This window comes from Vombatus ursinus, unplaced genomic scaffold (assembly GCF_900497805.2).
Source record: "Vombatus ursinus unplaced genomic scaffold, bare-nosed wombat genome assembly UNPS02009824.1, whole genome shotgun sequence".
NCBI lineage: Eukaryota > Metazoa > Chordata > Mammalia > Diprotodontia > Vombatidae > Vombatus > Vombatus ursinus.
In genome coordinates, this window is record NW_020949602.1 from 3,450,681 (window position 1) to 3,469,901 (window position 19,221).

At 40.4% G+C, this 19,221-nt stretch overlaps 1 protein-coding gene across 2 annotated transcripts in view; it reads left to right on the top strand.

Moving 5' to 3' along the window:
- Window positions 1-19,221, top strand: part of PRKAA2 (protein kinase AMP-activated catalytic subunit alpha 2) — a 68,806-nt gene that overhangs the window by 33,487 nt on the left and 16,098 nt on the right. The window contains exons 3-5 of one of the 2 annotated variants that reach the window (XM_027852814.1): window positions 12,072-12,165; window positions 12,903-13,047; window positions 17,407-17,494. In XM_027852814.1, the coding sequence (XP_027708615.1) occupies window positions 12,072-12,165; window positions 12,903-13,047; window positions 17,407-17,494 (327 nt within the window). Of the gene's footprint in view, window positions 1-12,071; window positions 12,166-12,902; window positions 13,048-17,406; window positions 17,495-19,221 lie in introns of those variants that run through there. The other variant, XM_027852815.1, reaches the window with a different exon arrangement.

Consider the following 19,221-nt stretch of genomic DNA (forward strand, 5'->3'; position numbering starts at 1 on the left):
TTGGGGATCTCTTTCAGGAGGTGATCAGTGGATTCTTTCAATTTCTATTTTGCCCTCTGGTTCTAAAATATCTGGGCAGCTTTCCTGGATAGTTTCTTTTTTTTCTTTTTTTTTTAAGGCAGTTGGGGTTAAGTGACTTGCTTAGGGTCACACAGCTAGTAAGTGTCAAGTGTTTGGTCTGAGGCCGGATTTGAACTCAGGTCCTCCTGACTTCAGGGCCAGTGCTCTCTCCACTATGCCACCTAGCTGCCCCCCTTGATGATTTCTTGAAAGATGATGTCTAGGCTCTTTTTTTGATCATGACTTTCAGATGGTCCAATAATTTTTAAATTCTCTCTCCTGGATCTATTTTCCAGGTCAGTTGTCTTTCCAGTGAGATATTTTACATTCTCTTCTATTTTTTCATTCTTTTGGATTTGTTTTACAGTGTCTTGATTTTTCATAAAGTCTCTAGCTTCCAATTGCTCCATTCTAATTTTTAAGGAAATATTTTCTTCAGTAAGCTTTTGGACTTCCTTTGTCATTTGGCCAATTTTGCCTTTGAAGGCATTCTTCTCCTCATTGGCTTTTTGGACCTCTTTTGCCGCTTGAGTTAGGCTATTTTTTAAGGTGTTATTTTCTTCAGTATTTTTTTGGGGGGTCTCCTTTAGCAAGCTGTTGACTTGTTTTTCATGATTTTCTTGCATCACTCTCAGTTTTTCCTCTACTTCTCTTACTTCTCAAAATCCTTTTTGAGCTCTTCCATAGCCTGGGACCAATTCATATTTTTCTTGGAGGCTTTGGATGTAGGAGCTTTGGCTTTGTTGTCTTCTTCGGGTTGTATGTTTTGATCTTCTTTGTCACCAAAGTAAAATTCTATAGTCTGATTCTTTTTGCGCTGCTTGCTCACGATCCCAACCAAATACTTGAGTTATAAACTCTTTGTTAAGGTAGGGGTCTGTTTCTAGTGTGGAGAATGTACTGTCCCAAGCTTTGGGGGTTTGTACAGCTGTTTTCAGAGATACTTCTAGGGACCTGTAAAGTTTCGGTTCTTCCAAGGTGCTGTGAGCAAGGGCGAGGTGTTTACTCCTATCCTGGCCTGTGCTCTGATCATAGAAGTGACCACAAGCACTCTTTTCTGTCTCAGAACTGTGAGGAGAATTCTCTCTCCACAGCCACTACAAGCTCCACCAGACCAGTGCTTCTCCTCGCCCCAGGACTGCCACCCAGAACTATGACCCAGATCCAAGCACGGGCAAAGCAAGAGAATCCTGCACCAGCAGAGAGATCCCTGCAGTCTCCCTCTGATCAGCCAGAAGCTCAGGAGGGCGGCACTCGGGGAATGGGGCTGGGACCCCGCGCTTCTCTCTCTCACCGCAGACACAGGCTTTTTCCACTGACCTTCTAAGTTGTCTTTGGCTTTCATGGGTTGAGAGTTCTGGAAACTGCCACAGCTGCCCACACTTCAGTCCTCTGAGGACTGCTCCAGGTTAGCCGTGGCCTGCGCTCCCACGCCAAACTGCACTCCTCCCCCAGCCCGGCACGATAAACCTTTCCGATCAACCATCCAGGTTGTCTTGGGCTGGAAATTTGTTTCACTTTGTCTTTTTGTGGGTTCTGCTGCTGTAGAATTTGTTTAGAGCCATTTTTTATAGGTATTTGGAGGGGTTTGGGGGAGAGCTCAAGCAAGTCACTGCTTTTACTCCGCCATCTTGGCTCTGCTCCTTGAGTAGCTCTTATTGCTTAAAAGCTTTCTCTTCCATCACACTGAAGTTTGACAATTGCAGGCTTTCACTAAGTGCTCCTAGTTCTGGCCTCTAGGCCCGGGCAGAACAAGCCTAATCCCATTTCCATCACATCCTCTCTAAGTCTTCTCTTCTAAAGATTCCCACTTCCACACTCGGCCCTCACCTCCACCTCCCAGAGTACATGTCTGCCTTCAAGGTGCAGCTCATACATCATTGTCTGGATGACATTTTCTGAGCCATTGGCCCTGACTCCCAAACTACCTTTCATTTAACTACTAGGTATTTGTTGATACAGGATGTCCCAAAAGTCTTAGTGTAGTTTAAATAAGTAGGGTAAGTAGGAAATAATGAGCAGAGGGAAGGCACTGGAATTAAGAGGTGTTAGGGAAGGCTTCCTGTGGAAGGTGAGATTTTAATTGGTACTCCAAGGAAGCCAGGGAGGTCAGTAGTCAGAATGGAGAAAGGAGAGCATGCCAGGTGGGAGAGACAGCCAAGAACATGCCCAGAGATGAGAGATGAAGGATCTCGTTTGTGGAGCAGCCAGGAGGACAGTGTCCCTGATTGAAGAGTAGGGGTCTTGGGGAAGAAGGTTGGAAAGATAGGAGGGGGCCAGGTTATGAGGGGATTTGAATGACAGAATTTTGTATTTAATACTTTTAATAATTTAATGAACAGAGTTACTGAGCAGGAGAATGATTATGCCTTAGGTTATTTTAGTGTTGGCTCTGTGCTTTCTGGAGTGGTGGCTGAATGGAGGATGGATTGGAATGGGGAGGGACTGGAGGCAGGCAGATTATTGCAATAACCAGCAGGTTATTTCAATAGTCTAGGCAATTGGTGATGATGTACCCAGGGTGGGGTCAGGGGCAGGAGAGAGAAGGGGGTGAATTGGAGAGATGTTGCCGAGGTGTAATTGACAGGCCATGGTAACCGACAGAATATAGGGGGTGAGATAGTGAGGAGCTCCAGATGACTCCTGTGTTGTGAGCCTGGGGGACTGGGGGATAGTGCTGCCCTCTACAGTAATGGTTGGGGGGGAGGAGAGGGGAGAGTTTAAGGGGAAAGATCACAAGTTCTGTTTGGGACAGTAGTTTCCGATGTCTACTAAGACTTTGGGGCCATGCTGGATTGTCCTTATATTTATTCTGTACGTACTTCTGTATGATGATGAGCTCCTTGTGAGCAGAGACTGTTGTCTTGGGTTGTACCAGCCCCTAGCGCACTGCCTGCCTCTGTGGGCTTAGTGGCCCTTCACTCATTGGTGTCCATCATCTGAACACTCTTCCTTATGAGATTTTCTCCTGAAATATGGTTCTGAGACTTGACTGCAGTGGCCAGATAGAATCTGGTCTGGGCTGAGGTTCGGGGACAGCCGTGTTCTCACCTGCCTGGCCCCTCTGTCAGTGGCTCCTTTGTTATTGCCTAGCGAGGACATGCCATCTCTGCCTCTACTCCTTTGCATGTGCCCCCCTGCACTCAGGCCTGGAATGTTCTTCCCTGGCCTGCCTCATGGAATCCCGAGCTTCCTTCGAGACTCTTCTCATTCCAAGGACTGATTCTTAGAAGAGATGTTTCCTGACCTCTTCCTCTCTCCGCACTCCCTGAAGTTAGTACTTATTGATTTTCTTTGTACTTTGTGTCTGCTTATTTGTCCACAGAGGCTGGAGGCTGCTTGAGAGCACGAGCCATTTCTGTTTTATCTTTATTTTTCCAGCACAGAGCGTGGTGCCTGGTCCTAGGAGGTGCTGCTTCAGTGTTTGTTTAGGTTGATTGGTGGACTCTGAAAACTTGCTAACAGTCCTCAAGGGCTGTCATGTGTCAGGGGACTTGTTCTCTTGGCCCAGGGAGCTGCGGCAGGAACGGGGAGTAGAAGCTGTAGAGTCAGTTCAGGTTTAATGTAAAGAAGAACCTCCCAGCAGCTAGGATTGTTCAGAAGGGGCTCACTGTTTCCTTATTCCTAGGTGTCTTTAGGTAATATTTGGGTGCTCATTTGTCAGGTAAGTTTTAGAAGGAGTTTTTGTGCATCTCTTGTTTGGGCTGGTTGACCTCTGAGGTCCCCTTCCTACCCTGAGATTTGACCCTCTGTGATATAATGCTGTCTATTACAGTTCAGCCTCTCAACAATGTACCAGTTCTGTTCTGGAGTGACTGTGTCTGGCCTAATGCTTTTGCTTCCCCTAGTGCCTAGCACAGTGCTCTGCACAGAGCAGGTGCTTCACGTGGTTTTTCTGTCATTTTTGTATTGTTTAGTGTGGTCTTAGTAGAATTCCTTGCTTCATTCTACTCATGTTTTCTGTTTGTGTGAAAGGAAGGAGCCTTCGATGCGCTGAGAATAGGGCTGCAGGGGCTGGAGATACTTCTCTGTCACTCCTTCACCTCAGTTACTGCAGACACCATCCTCACATGCCCTGTTCAGATGGCCTTCTGTCTGGTCTTCCTGCCTCCAGTCTCTTTCTACACCATCATCCACACAACTGAAAAATAGATTTCTTTTTTAAAAATTTTAATGTTTTATTTATTTTTAATATATTTTTAAAAAATTTTCAGTCCCAAATTCTCCCTCTCCCTCTAGCCTCTCCCCTACCCATTGAGAAGGCAAGCAGTCTATCAATCAGACATGTGAAGTAATGCGGAACATAAAAAAAGCAAGAAAGATAAAGCCAAAAAATTATGTTTCAATTTGTACTCCGACTTCATTAGTTCTCTCTGGAGGCGATTAGCATTTTTCGTCTTGGGTTCTATGGAACTATCTTGGATCGTCCCCATGATCAGAGTGGCTAAGTTGTTTGTAGTTGATCACTGTTACAATGTTGCTGTTACTGTGTACAATGTTCTTCTGCTCACACAGTGATTTTCTTTAAACAGAGGTTGGACCGTGTTACTCCCCTACTCACTAAACTCCCGTGGCTCCCAGTTGCCTCTGGGATAATCTATGAACTCTGTTTTGGCTTTTAACGCCTTTCACAACTTGACTGCTCTCCCTCTTTTCATTCTCATACATTTCTCCCTTTCCCTCAGTCGTTGGTCCTGCTGCATCGGTTTTCTCTTTGTTCCTTACACCTGTCCCTACATCTCTTGTCTTCATGCCTTTAGCACTGCCATCACCTGTGCCTGGAAAGCTCCTTCCTCACTTGTGGCATAGAATTTGTCCCCCTGCTCAGGCACCACTCCTTCCAGGAGGCCTTTTCTGGTCTCTTTCCCTGGTTCCTATGCCCTCCTGCAGACTTACTGTGCGCATTCCCTGAAATTCCTTTCCTAGTCCCCTGCTTTCTCTGCCTCCATCCTCTGGTCATCTCATTAATTGTCAGGGGTTCAACTATCACCTTGGTGCAAATAGCTTTCTGTAGAACAAGGCTGTTGTGGCTATCATCATAAGGTTCCAAAACAAAACCAAAAGCCTAGTGCTATCCCACAAGTTACTGGTTTTGTTTTCAAATTGTCTCTGTCTGGGGAATTATTTTCAATCCCTTCTCTTAGTTTTAGCTTGTCTGGATTTAAAATCATTTGTTATTATTTCTGCACAGAGAAGTTATGGGCCATCCTCAGAATTGCTCAGAAAATTGCTTTGATATTTTCAAGCTGCTGGCTCGAGGGCCTCGGCTTAAATCCGTTCAGCTGAGTTGTCTCTTGTTTCAGGGTAGGAATTATAAGAGAAGAGACTCCCACAGCAAGTGTAGGAACAAGCCTGCTGTGAGCGTCTGCTCGTTTTCATGATGTCTGAGAGGGAGAACTGATTCTTTGAGGAGTTTTTGTTTTGTTTTGTATAGCTTTGCCCTCACTGCTAAGAAGGGCTTCCCCATACAGAGTGATCCTCTACAATTAGCAGGAAAGATCTGAACCTTAAACACTAAGAAAGGATGACGTGCCCTGCGTGGTTTCTCTAGAGATGTGATTTGTAGAAATCCTTTGAGCACAGACCTAAAGGGAACAACCAACAGAAAGAAACCACGGGATTTAAGGGGAAAGGGAACCCCAAAGTGGGATGGTCTGGTCATAGGTTTTTAGTCAAGAGAGTGAGACAGTCACGCTGCTTAGGAAAAGGACTGATTGGGCTGTGAGATGGATGGAAGAGAAAGACACACCTGGAGGGAAGGTTGGAGTGGCCTGGGTGTGAGATAACCAGGCATGAGCTAGGATAGCAGCGTGGGGAGTACAGGCAAAGTCACTTTTTTTTTCAGGGATGTTTCAAAGGAAGAATCACCAATACTTTGTGGCTGATGGGATGTGTTGGAGAAGTGAGGAGTCAAAGGTATTTTAAGGATTGGATGATTTGGAGAAAGATCGAGAATCACAGAATTTCAAACTTACAGAAAGATCTCAATGACAGTCCAGTCCAAGTAGCATCAGGGGAAAACTCAGGAAGGAATTGTCGTTGAGGAGAACAGTAAACTTTGTTCTGGACATTTTGTGAATGATGTCAGAAAAATGTCACGGTACAAATGCCTGAAACCACTAGACGCTAAGACTGAAGCTTTGTGAAAGAGACCAGGGTTGGAGACATGGGTTTGGGAGACATACACATTAGAGGGAGAAGGGAGAAGAGAGAGGGAGGGAGGCATAGGAGAAACTCCAGGTCGACCCTCTTGCTACTGGATCACCTAATTGAAGTGGGCAGAAAGAGAAATTCCCAAGAGAAAAAGATACCTCTCAAGAAAAAAAGATCACCATGTAATTAATTAAAATCAATTAAAAAAACCTAAAATCTCAGAATCTCAGAATTGTAAAGGAATTCAGAGCCCATCTAGTCCAGCCCATGCCTGCGTAGGAAATCCTTCCACAACATCCTCCAAAAATGGTTACCCAGCCTTTAATTAAAGTGACTAGTGAACTGGAGCCCAGACTTCCCAAAGCAGCCCTCCTCATTCCTAGAGAGCTGTAGTTGTTCAGGATCCTCAGTCTGCCCCCCAGGACCTCCATCCCTGATTGCACAAACCTTTCCTGAGCAGTCCAGTTGCTCTCGCTCTTGCCCTCCCATGTTAATGTATTTACTTCTCTGTATAAATGTTGGGTTTCCTCAAGCAGGCCCTCAGGCCCTTGAAGGATGGGTTTGTTTGAGGTCTGTGTCTCCAGTGCTGTTCCCATGGAGGGATGTTCACGTATGTTTGCTGAATGTCATTATATCTCTTCTTCCATGTGAATACTCCTCAGCTTCCTGAAAGGTGGCCGTCATGTCCCTGAGTCCCCGAGCATTTTCTTTTCCAGGTTCAACACTCTTGATTCCTTCGACTGGTCCTTATCAGCAATGGTGTCAAGGCATAGTCCTGACCTGGCCCATCTTCTACGCTCTCTATGTCTCTAACAGTTTGCTAGTAATAGTTAATGAGGACCTTGAGGCAATTTCAAGGTCTCCAATTATTAAAAAAAGATCTTTATTTTTACTATACTCTGTAAGATATGATCTGAACAGTCCAACTGATCAAGATTTGACAAAGAATTTCTAAAGAATTGAGGAAAAGAGAAAGCCCAATTAAAGTATTTGACAATAATCACAAAGTCACCATAAAGAATGCTTTCATACTGGTTATAATTGCAGAAATATTTAAATATTATTCATGTAGGTATCTGTATCGGATAATTTTAACATCTTTCTGTGTTGTCTATAGTTTGAAGAAGAGTGGTAGTAATAGTAATAGCAGCAGCAGCAGTAGTAATAGCTGCATATAATATCTCATCTCATTTTATCCTAACAACAACCTGGTAGGTAAGCACACTTGCTATCTCCATTTTACAGATGAGGAAACTGAGACAGATGCTTGGAGGCGGTCCTGTGCTGGTGTTATAGCCTCCTTTCTTTCTTTTTTTTTTTTTTTAAAGGCAATTGGGGTTGAGTGACTTGTGCCCAGGGTCGCACAGCTAGTTAATGTCAAGTGTTTGGTTCGAGGTCAGATTTGAACTCAGGTCCTTCTGACTTCAGGGCCTGTGCTCTATCCACTGTGCCACCTAGCTGCCCCTATAGCCTCCTTTCTCATTGCCCTTGGACTTCTTTCTGTCTGACTTTTTGTTTAGTTCTGAGGTGGAGGATTCACTGGCTGTAGTTTTATATTGGACTTTTTGATCATTATTTGGTGTAGAGTAGCTATGTGGGACCCGAAAAGCTTGCCTCCCCTTCCGGCATCCTGGTCTGAATTGACTATCTAACTCATTTCCCAGGGTACTCAGACCTCGTCCCTCCATGATCCCTTCCACCAGAGGACCTCGCCTCATACTTTATTAGATAACAGTTGATGTCGTCTGTGAGCTCCCTGGCCTTCCCTTCTCCACCACGTCAAGACCACTTGTCATCATCTTCCGTTTCCTCTTCCTTTACTTCAATTTCTGGGGAAGAGATGACCATTCTTACCAGGACTAGTCCCTCCATCTCTACTGTTGTTCCCGCTCCTCCAGTGAGTTCCATTGCTCTAATTTTCAATTTTTGACTCTCTCCTGGCTCCTTCCTATCTGTCTACAAACATGCCCAGAATGGAAAATTTTTTTAGAAATCTTGCAAGGAGACAGCAACAATATATACAGATAATAATTCATTTTGACCAAGGATTCTTACTAGGAATATAGGGATTGTTCAACACTGGGAAAACAGTTTATCTATTCAATTATGTTAACAAGAAAAATATAAAAAACTACATGATTAATTGTATAACTGCAGAACAGAGTCTTTAAAAAAAGACAACACTCATTTATATTAAAAATTTCCCAAGGGAAAAGCGTAGAAGGACTTTAATATTATTAAAAACATTTATTTAAAACCCAAAGCTATTGTTTGCAATGAAGGAACATTAAATGCGTGCCTATTACAAACGAGAGTGGAGCGAGGCTGCTCCCCCCCCGCCATTATTTGATATGATTCCAGAAATGCTAGCTACAGAAATATGCAGAGAGAATAAAATTAAAGGTCTAAACGTTTTAAAATTGGAAATAAAATTATCCATGTGGACAGATGAAATGATGGTATATTCAGAGCCTCAGAGAATAATCAGAGAAACTAACTGGATTGATTACCAGCTTCAGCAAGGTAGTAGGATGCTACTACCTTTTGTTGTTCAATCATTTCAGTAGTGTCTGACTCTCTGTAACCCTATTTGGGGTTTTCTTGGCAAAGATATTAGAGTTGTTTGCCATTTCCTTTTCCAACTCATTTTACAGATGAAGAAACTGAGGCAAACAGGGTTAAATGACTTGCCCAGGGTCACACAGCTAGTAAGTGTCTGAAGCCGGATTTGAACTTGGGAAGATGCCTCTTCTTGACTTCAGGCCCAGCGCTCTGTGCACTATGGCGCCACCTACCAGCCTTTAGAAGGATACTACAATCCGTAAAAATCATCAGCTTTTTAAATCATACTAACCAAAACCAAGAAAGAAATAAGTGGCATTCCATCCCAAATAACTACAAAATGCATAAAATATCTAGAAAGTTAACCTACAAATATATATATAAGATTTGTAAAAATACAACTATAGAACATTCTTTATAGAAATAAAAGGAAACAAATAATGAGAGATATTCACTGCTCATGATCAAGTCATGCCAGTATTTGAAAAATGACATTACCGGTATCAGTTTACAGGTTTAAGGCTTACTGCAAGGGTTGGTGGAGAGGGAGAGGCTTTTTAGAAGTAGACACGGTAGTAGAATTCATTCGGAAGAATAAAAACCCTAGCATCCCAAGAGAAATAATGAGAAGTAGTCATGGAGGGGCAATGCTATAAAGCATTACCAGACCTCCAACTGTATTGTAAAGCAGGAGTCTCTAGAACTCTTATTTGGCTAAAAGAACAGAAAAACGAAGCCATAAGCTATAAGGCTTTAGACCTGGAATGACTTCAGAAGCCATTGAGACTATGCATGCCCTTCATATTCTAGCTGAGGAAACTGAGGCAAATAAAGGTTAAATAATATTGTATCCTCCCCGTTTCTGAAGCACTTATTTAAGGCCTTCTACATGCAATGTGTAATAATGTTTACTAATGGAAAAGTTTTACATAAATTCCAGAATGTGGCATTTTTGATATTGTAGCTTCGATGCTTTATGTATTATGATGTCTTTCTGTATTGAATCTATATGTGGAAATTTCACGTTTTGAGGTGAAGGGCTGTGTGTGTGTGTGTGTGTGTGTGTGTACATGTATGTACTTTGCTATCTTCCTGACCAATTTTTATGGCATTCTATCACATCCTATCTCTTTAATTGAAGTAAATAATTAAGCGTAAACTAGATATGAGGTGAGAATCAATTATCCCAGATCATGGTAATCCATTTACCAATGATGAACTTATAGGAATGACAGCTGGCATCATAATAGCGCTTTACAGTGTTTCAAACACTTTCCTTATTTGATCCTCACAGCTACCTTGTGGGGTGAGTAGTACAGTTTTTATTTTACAGAAGAGGAAACTGAGGCACACAGCAGTTAAGTGATTTCCTAAAATCACACCACTAGTAAGTGAAAGAACCAAGATTTTAACTCAGGTCTTCTGAATCCAGATCTATTTTTTTTCCCCATTAGACCATAGCTCCTTGATCTGAAAACCCTGATTTAGTTTTAAAATGTATAGATGCATATACAAACATTCATTACTATCGGTGATTCAGAATGCCTTTACAATTCACATGCTGATCCCTAAGGTCTGGAAGGGATGAGCCCCAAAGAAGGAGACCCAGCTAGTATAAGAGGCAGCAGCAATGGGAATCCAGATGAGCCCTGTCCATTGACTTTCTTTCCTTTTCTCAGGGGTGCACGGTGCGGTGGGCAGTGTGCTTCCATTTCCTGAAGGCCTTTGACACAGTCTCTTCCTCTGTCCTTGTGGACGAGCAGGAAGGTGGGAGCTAAATGTCCAGTGCCCATTTCACTGGATTTGGAATGAGTTCAGTGATTCTACCATTCCTAGGCCAATGATGGAAGGATAAGAGTCACTGTGCTCACAGTCCTTGCTTGGGCAGTGTAGTCTCTGTCCTGGACCCTATGCTTATCAACCCTTTTGTCAGTGTCTTGGTGGTCACAGCATGTGAAGCTTATCGTGTTTTCAGAAAACAAGGAACTTGATGTTGGAGGACTGAGGCAGAATTTTGTTAGGCTAGAATTGCTATCTATATTACTATCTAAAAGGAAGGGATTTGAAAGGGACAAGTATAAAATCTACACTGGAATGGGGGAAAAAACACAGTTGTGTTGGTATAGGATTGGGTGATGCACCTCAATGTGAGAGATACTAGATTTGAGGTAGTATGGTGGTTAGAGGGTTGGACATGGAGTCAGAAAGACCTAAGTTTAAATATTGCCTCAGACACTTAACTATATCAGTTAACTCGATGGCCTCCGGATTCCCTTCTAACTCTGAGATTTTGTGATCCAGGCTGAGGGATGGCAGGAGTGTCAAAGGTTGGATAGCTTTGAAGTCAAGATGAGGCTAGAGTTGATGAAGGCGAGGGCACTGGAGAGTATTCCGTGTAAGAATTAATTGAAGTAATTGAACATATTTAGTTGTTGGACTTGGAAGCCAATTACCCCTTTACGGTATCTTCAGAGATATGATGAGGAAGGAGGACTGGTCTTCTGAGAACGGGACTTCCACTAGACGTTGAGCAACGTCCATTTCAGCTCGATGTATAGAGCTATCCAACAGTATGCCTTGGTGTGGGATGGTATGACGTGCCTTGGGGAAAGACGGTAGGTTCTACCTCGCTGGACGTCTGGGAATGGGGATTTTTCATAGACACTGTTTGTACTGGATGGCTTCTGAGCTCTCTTCAACTTGAAATTATTTGAAAGAAAGGAATATGTGCTATTCTCATTTTTTTTTCCAGTGAGGGACAGAGTGGCTTTGTATAAAGAGCACCATACTTAAAACCCAAAGCCTGTGTTTTACAAAAAGTTTGTGTTAAGAGTCTTGGATTATGCCATCTGGCCCTACCTAGGCGAGGCAGTCTCAGCCCTCTGCCTTCTGTTTCCTCTTCTACCAAAAGGAAATAATAGCAACATTCCCTCTCTTGCACCATTGGTGTGAGGAAAGTACTTTGTGAACATCATAGACATGGGAGCTATGGATTTAAAAAAAAAAAAGCCTGGAGTAACAGTGCTGTCTTTTAGGAGAAAGTCATTTTGTTTTGTGAAATAATTCGAAGGTGCATAGGTTTGGTTTTTTTTTTTTAAGAGACTCGTTAAAAGAGAAATTGTTTTAGAAGGATTCTGGTGGGGTTAGTGGAAAGTATAACCTAAGATAGAATGATTGCATTTCTAATTGCCCAAAAATATTATAGTCTCTTATAGTACTAGGAAAAGCCATTGATGTTGAAAGTCATTTTTCTGTAAACTAAAATTTTCTAAATTCTTTCCATTTTCCTCTAAAAGCTACCAAGTCATCAGCACCCCAACTGATTTTTTTATGGTAATGGAATATGTGTCTGGTGGTGAATTATTTGACTACATCTGTAAACATGGACGGGTGAGTGACATGATATTCAGTACATTAGGCCAAAGAAGACAAAGATGTTGGTGGATAGTTTGTGTGTGTGTGTGTGTGTGTGTGTGTGTGTGTGCGCGTGTGTTTTAATGGATTCTTGTAATGTTATAGGATTTTTAGTTTTAAATATTTGATTCCATCTGGAAGACCTCAAATATCTTTAAAAAACTGCCATATATCAATGTTCTTTTCATGTATGACACTTTCAGAATTGGGGTTGTCTCAATAGTTTTCTCTAAGCAAACACACTGAATTTTAAATAAACATGAAGTTCTTGGAAGGGTCCCCCTTTTTTTTTTTTTTGCCAAGTTTTAAAGATTCACTTGATTTATGAAACATGTAGAGATTATGTTGTGATTTTTAGGAAGGGAATTCCACATCACAACAGACACTACAGAATGTCCTTTTCAGCATCTGTAATTGGGCACAAATGCCTCGATGAGTGCACCTTTTCAGATCAGGCTCTTTCATCTAGTTCTCAGCCTTCTCCAGGCACCCAGAAAATGAAAATGACCTCTGCATCAGGATATGCCAATCAGTTTTCATGTTTTTCTAATAGAAAGGTTTTTGTGTTTGTTTCTTGTCTTTTTTTTTTTTTTATGAAGAACAGAATTCTGATAAGTTCCATTTAACATAAGATACATTCTGAAGTCACTGTTCTCTTGGTGAGTGAGTAAATATTCAGTATATCTTACTGTTGTTTCTTTTGGGGCTGGCAGGTCGAAGAGACGGAGGCTAGAAGACTCTTTCAGCAGATTCTTTCTGCTGTGGATTATTGTCACAGACACATGGTTGTTCACCGAGACCTGAAACCCGAGAATGTGCTGCTCGATGCCCACATGAATGCCAAGATTGCCGACTTTGGTATGTGACTCCCACAGTGTGCCAGAAATGTGAAAGCGGCTGCTGATATTCGGGGGAGCGTGCCAATGTAGGGACAATTCCCCCCCTACTCAAGGCTTGGCAAGCTCTGCGGGCGTGTGGTGTGCGGGGCTTTGTTCAACAAAATCTTCAGAAATATGTACCCTATACTCCTGACACACAAGATTAGTAAAGTCCCATCTAGGGAACATAAAATAACTGACCACTGTGGAGTAAAAATTGCATTGAAAAGAGGTCTGCTTAAAAATTAATTAAAAGTCAACTGGAGAAAATAACTTAATTCCTAAGAATTGATGGGTCAAAAAATAAACCACAAATCGATAGTTTCCTTAAAGATAATGATAGTAACAAGGCAATAGAACACAATTTTAGGGATACAGCTGAAATAGTTCTTAGGGGAAAATTTATATCTCTACTTTTATTAAAAAAATAGAAAGAACAGATCAATAAATTGGGAATGCATTTAAAAATATTAGAAAACCAACTAATGAAACTGCCCCCCCCAAGTAAACACCAAATTATAAATCTTAAATGTAAAAAAGAGATTAATAAAACTGAAAAAAAAGAATTAAATAAAACTAAGACCTTTTTTTAAAAAAAAACTAATTTGATCAAAAAGAGGAGGAAAATCAAATTACCAGTATCAAAAGTGAAAAAAGAGAATTCATAATAATGAAGAAGAAATAAAAGATATTATTAGAAAGTATTTTGCCCAGCTATATTCCCATAAGACTGACAACTTAAATAAAATAAATGAATATTAAAAAAATACAAAATACCTAGATTAACAAAACAAGAAATAAAGAACTAAAGTAACTTATTTTCATAGGTACAAATTAAAGAAGCCATAAATGAGCTTCCGAAGGGAAAAACTGTAGGACCAGATAAATTCACAAGTGAATTCTATAAAACATTCAAAGAACAATTCCATTATTACAAAAACTGTTTGCAAAAAATACCAAAAGAAGGGATCCTAATAAGTTTCTTCTTAAACACTAGCATGGTCTTGATTCTAAACCAGGGAGAGTTAAAGCAGAAAAAGAAAACTATTGGTCCATATCCCTAATAAACATCAATGCAAACATTTAAAATAAAACTTAAGAAAAGAGGTTAAAGCAACATATCACAAAGATCATACACTATTATACAGGTTGGATTTATACCAGGAATTCAGGGTTGGTTTAATATTTGGAAAACTGTAAACTTTACCATATTAGTCACAAAATGAATAAAAATCATGTGGTTATATCAATAGATACAGAAAAATCTGTTGACAAAATAGAATATTCATCTTGTAAAAAACATTAGAAAACCTAGGAATAAATAATACTTTCCTCAAAATGATAAATAGTATTATCTAAAACTAAGAACTACCATTATAACCAATAAACTAGATTCCTCTCCAGTAAAATCAGAGATCAATGAAAGGTGTGCATTGTAATCACTTCTATTTGATGTAGTGCTAGAAGTGGTGGGTATAGTGATAAGAAAATATAAAAAAAACTTGAGTAAATAAGTGGAGGTAAAGCAGAAGCAAAATGATCACTTTTTGCAGATGCTGAGATGATGTACTTAAGGAATTCTATAGAATCAACTAAAAAAAAAACCCAATTATTTAACAAATTTGAAGGATGCAAAATAAATTCACACAAATCATCAGCATTTCTATATAACTCATAACACCAATAAAACCCAACTCAGAGTATTGAAACTAAGTATAGAATGTATAAAATACTTGAGAATCTCTCAAAATATACCTAAAATTATATAAATTCAAGAGGAAACCACTGTTTACAAAAATAGAAACAGGCTTAAATAATTGAAAAAATACTTATTGCTCATGGAAGGGATAAGTCAATAGAATAAAAATAGCAATACTAACACAATGAATTTACTTATTCAGTGCCATAGCAATCAAACTACCAAAGGCTTATTTTAGAGAATTAGAAAAAACAGCAAAATTCAAATAGAGGTGGAAAAGGTCCAGAATCTCATAGGAAATAATGAAAGGAGGTGGGAAGGAAGGAGGCTTCTCAGTGCCAGATCTCACACTAGACACAGAGCAATTTGGTGCTGGTTAAAAACCAGAGAGATCAGTCATTGGAACAATTTAGGTAGACAACATACAAGAACAAATGTGTCTGGTGCCCTTGTATGTGAGAAACACAAACACCCTAACCCCTGGGATACAGATTTACTGTGTGACCAAAAATGGTGGGAAAACTGGGAGAAAGATGGAAGAAATTAGATTGAGACCAGCATCTCACATCTTATACCTAAGTAAACTCTGCCTGGGGATGTGACATCAATAAAAAGGTCTAAATATGTCATAAATAAATTAGTGCCAGGCACTGGGCTAGGTGCTTAACAAATATTATCTCATTTAGTCCACACAGTAACCTAGCGAGGTCGATGCTGTCATTATCCCCATTTTGTAGTTGTGGAAACTGAGGCAGGTGGAAGTTGTGACTTGCCCAGGGTTACACGGCGAGTCAGTGTCTAAGTCCAGATTTGAACTCAGGTCTTTCTGACTTCAGATCCAGCACTCTATCCCCTGCGCCATCTAGTTGCAGTTTTTGGGGGGCAAAAAATTGGAACCTAAAGGGATGGCCATCCGTTGAGGAATGATTGAATAAATTGTGAGGTATATGAATGTGAGGGAACACTATTGCGCACTAAGAAATGGGGAAATAGATGATTCCAGAGACATGGAAAGATTTGTCTGAACTGATGCAAGGGAAGTGTGCAGTGCCAGATCAGTCTGTGCCGTAACATCCGTAATAGAAAAATGAACAGTTCTGAGGACTTTTAGGAACTGAGGAAGCATCAGATGAGCAGATTCAGGAGAACAAGTTCTATACTAGCAACAATGTTGTAAAGACAAAGACATTTGAAAGCCGTAAGAACCATGATCAGTACAGTGATCTTCATGATTCCAAGGGACCAATTATGAAATGTGGGGCCCGCCTCCTCTAAGAGAGGGGATAGAGTTTGGGGGTAGAATGAGACATATTTTTGCATACGGCTCATGAGAGAATTTGTTTTGCTTGACTTTGAATTTTTATTACAAATATTTTTTTTCTTTTTTTTCAATGGGGTAGGAGGTGGGAGAATGAGAAAATAGATTTCTGTTAATTAAAAAAAAATAAAACTACTGAGATGGGGAAGATGTTACAGCAGTGCAGTGTTGCATACTCTTTGAAATGAGATCCATGTATTGTTAGTTTTACTTAAGTGCTTTCCATTTTAATAAGAGTCCTCTTAAGGACTGGGGGTAATCCGTACATATTTGTAATGTAAAAATAAAACATCAATAAAACTTTGATTAAAAAAAAAACATTTGAACTGGGAGAGACCTTAGCGATCATCCAGACTAACTCCTTCTTTTGCAAATGGTAAAACTGAGGCCCAGAGATGGGAAGGGACTTTTCTTTTCTTTTTAACTTAATTTGTATATTTTTAGTTTTCAACATTCACTTCCATAAGATTTTGAGTTTTAAATTTTCTCTCCCTCTTTTCCCTCCGCTCTCCCCAAGATGGCATGCAGTCTGATAGAGGCTCTACATATCCATTCCTATTAAATGCATTTCACATTAGTCATGTTGTAAAGCACAATTAGAACTAATGGGAGGAACCATGAGAATGAAACAACAAAACAAAACAATAAAGGAAAAGGAGAGCAATAGTCTGCTTCCATCTGCATTCGGACTCCACAGCTCTCTCTCTGGATGTGGATGGCATTTTCCATCATGAGTCTTTTGGAGTTGTCTTAGATCCTTGCATTGCTGAGAAGAGTCAAGTTATCGCACAGTGTGGCTGTTACGGTGTTCTCCTGCTTCTGCTCAGAAGTCACTTTTCTAGAAGCATATGCAGTGGCAGAGCCAGGGGTCTTTTAAAAGGAGTTTTGTTTTGTTTTTGAAGTAAGTCAGTGGACTGCGTTTTCCACCTTTAAATTGCCAAAATACTCCCAGGCTGCAGGGTTCACTTAAACTATAACTGAAACTGATGATATTTGGTAAATAATTTATTTGAAATCATTGCATTGTGAAAAATAGACCAGCATTTCAAAGCTCCATAGGCTTTGACATTTCATTTGTCTTTTGATGAGATTTTTTTTCTTACCTCCATGTCTTAAAATGCAATATTAATAAATGACCTCCTCTGCCTTGAAAATGCCCATAACCATTTACTTTTCACGTAGTTCATGATAATATTTTAAAAAATAGGATGAATGACATGTGGAAAGGCAATATATCCCTGACAGTTCTAAAGCTGCTGTTGATGATGATATTTAAACATTAGAAATATTTAGCACTAGGTAAACCATATTTTTATTTTCAGGTTTATCAAATATGATGTCAGATGGTGAATTTCTAAGAACAAGCTGTGGGTCTCCAAATTATGCAGCACCTGAAGTCATCTCAGGCAGGTAATGCATCAGTGAAGGTTCTGTTTTCCAAAGATTCTCTCTTCACTTGAGAGATCTTAGCACATAACAGTGATTCCACACAGAGTTGTGTAGAGAAATTTTGGAGAGGCCACATTGAGCCCCAACATTAAGCCTTGACAAGAATGGCCTGGGCTTCCTCAGGATCTCCCACTGGACGATGGCTGACCAGTTCTTAAGTTAAGGCTGTGGCTAAGGGGCTGCTTAGCAGAGATCCTTTCTGAGATCATGTGAACTTCTGTGAATATGATTCCATTTTTTGCTCATCATTTCCCAATATCCATTTAGGATAACTTGTTTTCAGGAGAGAAAGCTCCTTGAGAGTTCACTGGAGTCAATTTTTTTCTGGCAAAGAATAAATGGGAGGGAGCACACATTTTTAGGGACTCTGGGCTCTCTTTAGAGTTTATCATTAATATGTGGATAACCTTTTTTGTATATTCCTTTTGCCTCTGCAAAGTGCAGGCAGAGTAAGCATTTTGAGGCTTCAGTCTCTTCCTCCCCCTCCATATACCCTTCTATCTCCACTATATTTTTCTTGAAAACTCAGATTTATACGTTGTCTCCTATGTTAGACCAGATGTTCACTGGGCATGGTGATGCACACCTGTGATCCCAGCTGCTGGGCAGGCTGAGGCTGTCCCATCTCTTGAACTTGGAAATTCTGGGCTGCAGTGGGCCCAGAGGTCTGCACTGAGGTCAACATGAACATGGGGGGCCTCCAGAATCTGGGGGTTCACAGGCTTCCCGAGGTGGTCAGAATTCCTGTGCTGATCAGGAGTAGGTTTAAGACCATGAGGAGTCCCTACCTTTCCAGCTTGAGTGAGATGGGATACCTGGTCATTTTTTTTTTTTTAAGAGGGGAAAAAATGTAAGTTCCCTGAGGGCAGGGATTGTTTTTGCTTTTTTATTTGTTTGTACCCTGTACTGAGCACAGTATATGACACATAGTAAACCCTTAAGAAATATTAGTTGATCAAAGTATGTAATAGTAGTGGGCATTTTTTTTTTTTAGTGGATTGCATATAGAACAAAGTCTTGTCTCCTTGCTTATTTAATCAATTAAATGCTATTTTATCAAGTGCCTATTATGTACCAGGCACTGGTAGGTCAGTGGGCAGCATGATAGCTTTTATTGTAAAAGGAGTTTAGTGAAATTCATGCTCTTAGACAACTTTTTTTTAAAAAATTCTGATTTTAACCAATATGAACACTTTGACACAATCAGTAGAACCGAGAGGGTTGTAAAAATCTTTGACTCTACTGTGCATGACTGGCTTTCCTTTTAAAGAGTATAACAAATGCCACCTTTTACTTTCAAAGCCATCCTGCTGGTTACTAAACATCTTTGTGGTATTGATCTTTAGTCTGTGTTAGTATTAATGTGACTTTTAATTGTCTAAGTGAGGTTCTCTCCAAGCAAAAACCAAAATTCTATTGTAAGTGGAAAGAAATCATTTGAGGAAAGAAAACAGTAGTTACCCATTGTTGCAGGCAACAAGGCGGGTAGTTTGGACAGGAAGGCAAGACACATTCTAAACGATAAATAGTTAGATTCATTTGTTGGAATTGTAGGCCCATAGTTAATTATCAGAGATTGTTGTGTGCCAGTGGTGTCTAAGCAATGGTAATGTGGTGTGTGTGTGTGTGTGTATGTGTGTGTGTGTATGCGTGCATGCGTATATGTGTCATATGTGTTGTGTGTATGT